This window comes from Mauremys reevesii, linkage group 3 (assembly GCF_016161935.1).
Source record: "Mauremys reevesii isolate NIE-2019 linkage group 3, ASM1616193v1, whole genome shotgun sequence".
In the NCBI taxonomy this organism is placed as follows: Eukaryota; Metazoa; Chordata; order Testudines; family Geoemydidae; genus Mauremys; species Mauremys reevesii.
In genome coordinates this window covers 38124069-38129810 of record NC_052625.1, presented here as the reverse complement: position 1 = coordinate 38129810, position 5742 = coordinate 38124069, and the positions used below count along the sequence as shown (strand labels likewise).

The 5742-nt window shown below is 45.9% G+C and overlaps 1 protein-coding gene across 1 annotated transcript; it reads left to right on the top strand.

The window, feature by feature from the left end:
• Window positions 1-4304, top strand: ZFP36L2 (ZFP36 ring finger protein like 2). The gene is made up of 2 exons (XM_039529582.1): window positions 1-274; window positions 966-4304. The coding sequence occupies exons 1-2, from the start codon at window positions 224-226 to the stop codon at window positions 2316-2318; spliced, it is 1404 nt and encodes a 467-aa protein (XP_039385516.1). The 5' UTR covers window positions 1-223; the 3' UTR covers window positions 2319-4304.
• Window positions 4305-5742: the final 1438 nt, after the last annotated feature.

Genomic DNA, 5742 nt, shown 5'->3' with positions numbered 1-5742 from the left:
TGCCGAGCACAGGCTTGCAGAGTTCCAGCAGTCAGCTCGCTGCAGCAGTAGCCACCGCCTTCGCCGGGCACCCACTAACCCACCCCTGCTGGGAAAGTGATTGGACCATTTCGGATCTCAAGTAATCAGCCCTTTCCTATCTAGTCGTGGCTTTTCCAAAGCCTCCGAGGAAAGCGGGATCTTTCGGTCCTTCCTGTATTTCCGATCACTACAGGATCTCGAAATGTCTACGACACTTTTATCTGCCTTCTACGACATCGACTTCTTGTGCAAGGTAGGGGAAGAGTTTGCATTTTGTCTGCCAGGCACTTGGAACGTTTTAAATAGCTCTTAGCAAATCTGAGCACTTGAGTATTTTCTTTGCAAGTTTGTGTGACTATTTAACAAGTGGAATTAACTCCTTTTTGTTGTTGGGGGAGGGGTGCTGCTTTCCATGTGGGCTGCATTTTGCATGTAACTTGCTCTGTGATCAAGTTAACATTTAAATTGTGACAGTTTGTCTGGTTGGTGTTTCATCCCTCCCAAACTGATCTGCAGTTCTCTGGACACAGGGTTCTCAGTAGATTTGTTGACTGGAAGTTTATCAAGAGTTCGAGTTGTGTTGCAGTGGGGAGCTTCAAGGTCTTTAACGCTTTTAGTTTTAAATGTGCTGAAGTCAGTACTAGATTTCCCCCAAACCTTCGAACTCTTGCAATGGAAGTCCTTAGGCTTATGCTGTGAAGGTGAAGCTTTAGCTGGAGCTGTGTCACCTTGTTAAAGACACTGCTGAGAAGTGAGTTTTAGTGCATAGCTCTTAAGCTGCAGGGGAGACATTAAGCTGTCCCACGCTCGCGCTGCAGATGTGCTGCGAGGGGGGCGTTTTACCCCCGTGCAGTCTCAGGGGGCGCTGGCAACTTGCAGAACTGCTGCCCGGCCGAGCCACTTTGCAAACTCTCTTTCTCCTCCTTTCCCCCTCTTGTTTCCAGAGTGAAAAAGCCCTAACCAACCTGAGCAGCATGCTGGACAAGAAGGCGGTGGGGACCCCCGTGACCTCCCCCAGCTCCAGCTTCGCGCCGGGGTTTCTGCGAAGGCACTCGACCAGCAACCTGCAGGCGCTGGCCAACAGCTCCAAGTTCCCCAGCTCCTCGGGCTCCAGCTCGTCGTCCTCGTCCTCCTCTTCCTCGTTCGGCAGCCTGAAGGAGACGGGCACGGGCGGGGGGGGAGGCGGAGGGAGCAGCAGCCCCACCGCGCTGCTCAACAAGGAGAACAAGTTCCGGGACCGCTCGTTCAGCGAGAATGGCGAGCGCAGCCAGCACCTGATGCAGCAGCTGCAGCAGCAGGCGGGGAAGGGCGGCGGCGGGGCGCCCATCAACTCCACGCGCTACAAGACGGAGCTGTGCCGGCCCTTCGAGGAGAGCGGCGCCTGCAAGTACGGCGAGAAGTGCCAGTTCGCGCACGGCTTCCACGAGCTGCGCAGCCTGACGCGCCACCCCAAGTACAAGACCGAGCTGTGCCGCACCTTCCACACCATCGGCTTCTGCCCCTACGGCCCGCGCTGCCACTTCATCCACAACGCGGACGAGCGCCGCCCCGCGCCCGGAGGGGGAACGGCCGCGACCGCCGCCCCGCACCACCACCCCCACCCGCCGCCGCCTCACCCCGCCGGCAGCACCGGTGACCTGCGCGCCTTCGCCCCCCGGGACCCGCCGCTGGGGGGCGGCGGCGGCGGGTTCGGGCCCCAGCGCGGCGCGGGCGCGCGGCCCAAGCTGCACCCCAGCCTGAGCGTCGCCGGCGTCGCCGCCCACCACCAGCACGGCTGCGGGCAGCAGCCCGGCGGGCGCCTGGAGGCGGCGCTGCTCGAGAGCCCCGGCGGGTCCCGCACCCCTCCGCCGCCCGCCTCCGCCTCCTACTGCGACGAGCTGCTCTCGCCGCCCTGCGCCAACAACGCCTTCGCCTTCTCGGGCCAGGAGCTGGGCAGCCTCATCGCGCCGCTCGCCATCCACAGCCCCAGCTTCGCCGCCAGCCCCGCCGCCGCCGCCGCCGCCGCGGTAGCTGCCGCCGCCTTCTACCGCTGCCAGCAGCAGCAGCCGCCGCCGCCGCCCGGGGGCAGCTGCCCGCCGCCGCCCGCCTCGCCTCCCTTCAGCTTCCAGCCCCTGCGCCGCCTCTCCGAGTCCCCGGTCTTCGACGCGCCGCCCAGTCCCCCGGACTCGCTCTCCGACCGCGAGAGCTACCTGAGCGGCTCCCTCAGCTCCGGCAGCCTGAGTGGCTCCGAGTCCCCCAGCCTGGACTCCGGCCGGCGCCTGCCCATCTTCAGCCGCCTCTCCATCTCCGACGACTAGGGGGAGCCGGGCCGGAGAGAGGGGAGCGGAGAGGAGGGGGGGTGAACCCCGCGGAAGGGGGCAGGATAAACCCCGGGAGCAGAGACCGCAGCCTTGAGAACTAGCCAAGCTCGCACAGTCCTTCGATGATCCTCTTGGGTTTGGTTTTGTTTCATTGCTGAGCAAGTAAATTAAAAAGCGAGGAGAGGAGAAAAAAAAAACTTTTTATATCGAGAGATGAACAAAACATAAATTTGCGAAAGGGCAAATGGCGACATGAACAGAACAAACCTATTTTTATAGAGAGACCTTGGAAGAAGGGGATTTTTTTTTTTTTGTTTGGAGACTAGTTATAATATGCACCAGCAGCAGCAGCCATTCCATCTGTGTGTGGTTTTTTTTTTAAGCATTAGATGGGGGGGGGGGGGGAACAAGACAAACCCACACCGCCAGAAAGCAAGCAACAATCCAGAGGGGCATGAACTCTGCATTTCAAGCCTCTCCACATTTTTATATACAAAAAAGACAGGATTTAATAAGTAGTTTGTCTTTCAAGCCAATTTCAAATAAAGACCCACACCAGTACTAAACCTATAAGCTTTTAAAAGAAAAATCCAACATCCTGCCAAGAATATGCCTTGATAACAACCCTCTAGGTTTTTTTATATATAATCTATATATATTATAACAAATGCTAAAACTTCCATTCCAAAGTTTAATGTTGGTTCCATTGCCACCACTTAGTGGATGTTTGGCTTAGAACAATTTTTTGTTGTTGCTTTATTTGGAAGCACTCAACTGAGTCTAGTTTGTAATTGTTGGAGAATAACTGCTGATTCTTTTTTTTTTTTTTTTAATTTTTTTTAGCTGTTTGAGTTGATTGCATGAGTCACTGCACAACTCAATATGAAACTATTTAACTTATTTATTATCTTGTGAAAAGTATACATTGGTAATTTGTTCATACTGTATTTATCGGGTATGATGAAAAGCAATAGATATATATTCTTTTATTATGTTTAAATTATGATTGCCATTATTAATCGGCGAAATGTGGAGTGTGTTCTTTTCACAGTAATATATGCCTTTTGTAACTTCACTTGGTTATTTTATTGTAAATGAGTAAAAATCTTAATTTAAGAGATTGTATGTAATATTTATTTCATTAATTTCTTTCCTTGTTTACGTAAATTTAAAAGATTGCATGGTTTCTTTATAGAAATCGGTCTCTATGCTGTGGAAGTAGTATGAGGAATTTCTGTGGGTTTTTTAGAATGTAAAATGGTTGTAGCCCGTCCACATAAAAAACAAAACAAAAAAAACCCCAACAAAACTACTTTGCAATCAGACTTCAAAGTGGCAAACCTAATTCAAATGTGTTTAAATTAACCAAAAAGTATTTTTGTTGCCTAACTCCACCAATCACACTGTGATATAGTCTCAAAGTATGTAGCAATAATTGGGGGTCCCAGTGTTATGTCTCACAGTGCCTTCTCAAGGGTCCATGCTTGCCTTAAATCTTCCTCAACCAAATAAGTATTTTTCTTAATGCTTGAGATAATTTGAATGTAGGGATGGGTTTTAACTACATGAAAAGTTTCACCACTTTTTTTTATAAGCAAGGAGGCCACCTTTGGATCTGAAACTTTATGCAGTACATGAACATATCTTGTTTAATTAAATTCCAAAACTTGTAATTTTTTCCTTGTGTAGAAAGTCAGGAGTTTTCCGAAACTTTCCTGGACGGTGGATGAATGAGCAGTAGCTTTTAGTTTTGTTTGTACATAGGTACAGATCAAGCACTATGTACTCTATTTGGACTACTTTAACAGAAGTATGTTTTGAATGTAACTAAAGGATAAGTCAACTTGAGTTGTAATATATTTTCGGGAGTCAGTTCACTACAAATTGAGTGTGAGACTGTAAACTTTGTACTGTAAATGTTTTGTAGTTCTCCCAATAAAATTTTTGGAAAAAAAAATCAAACTATTAAAGCCATGTCTGCAAGGTGGTTTTTTATTAACTTTTCCCTATCAGAAATGTGTCTAGCTACAGATTAACCAGGTTTGAACAGCAAAATGGCTCCATTCCTGTAGAAATCATTGGTAGTCTGCCAAAACTAATAAACAATGTTCCAGAAGGTTCCAAGGTACCTAGTGCAAATCATATACTATATCAGGCTTCCTTAGGAGGACGGTGGGGAACAAACCTTTGCTTTTTGTACCTTAACAGCTGAAATGGAAAATCAGTTATTAAATGCTTGTTAAATTGTTTTTATATCAGGCACACTTGTTTATGGAGGTTATTAATATGCCATTAGTCTTTAAAGTTTGTATGGGACAAGTAGGAAATGGTAATCTGGGTAATAACTTTAATGGTTTTTTTTTTTTATTTTTTTAAAGCTTTTGTTCCAAATGCTCTTCCTCATTTAAAGGAATAGACTTGTAGCCTCATTCCAACGCTGAGAGTGTACTGGTTTTAATGCTAATTTGACTCTTCAGTTAATTCTGTCACCCAAAACCCAGTGGCTAAAGACTATCTAGCATTGCTGTGGATAAATATAATATATGGAGGCTTGTAAATTATACATACATGTATAAGGCATTTTATTAATATAACTTAATAAATTAAGGTTTTTTTTATGGAACCTGTTGGAGTATGTGCTACGTCATGATTCTTTTGTCAGCCTAATAAATGTTAACATAAGGGCATCTCTGGACTGTCACAATATTTTTTTTATAAATACAAAGTAGAATGTAATACTGGTGCCATATGTTTGTATAATCAATCTAGTACTGACTTGTAGTTTTAAAATGAAACAAATATATAACCATTCAAAATAATCTATAGATGGGATGATGCAAAATTATTTCTCTAGGTTATGCTCTGGTTTGTTTGCTAAAAATTATTTATTTTTTTCCAGAAGAAACTTTGTCTGCAAGGAACAGGAGTCCTTGAGCAAATTTTTACCAAATATTGGAAGTAGGCTTCTAATTTTTCTTAGTTTACTGATGTCTACTTGAGCTAATGCAATCTTGTTTTTTTTAAACTAACAGTCAAATTAAAACTGCATAGTTACAGGTGTGTGAGTGTGTATTTCATTTTACTTTTACTTTTCATTTTCTTCTAACTGTTCTTCCTAAACTAAGAACACTTATTGCTAAATCTCTTAGCTGGAGCTGCTGTATTCTATCAGCCCATATATTTTTATCTCCTATACAGTCTTTTATGCATTAAGTAGGATCTTGTGAGTCACAGAAGTACAGTTTGGAGTGTCCTGGTTGGGATATGAATTCTGAAAATTTGCAGCAGCTGTTCCACATTAAACACAATTGCACTCCTGTTAATTGAAGCATTTTTGTGTGTTGCAAATGCTGCCAAAAAAGCATGCATACCAGTTTACAAAATTTGTGCAAAAGGGTAGTGTATTGCTGTATCTATTGGT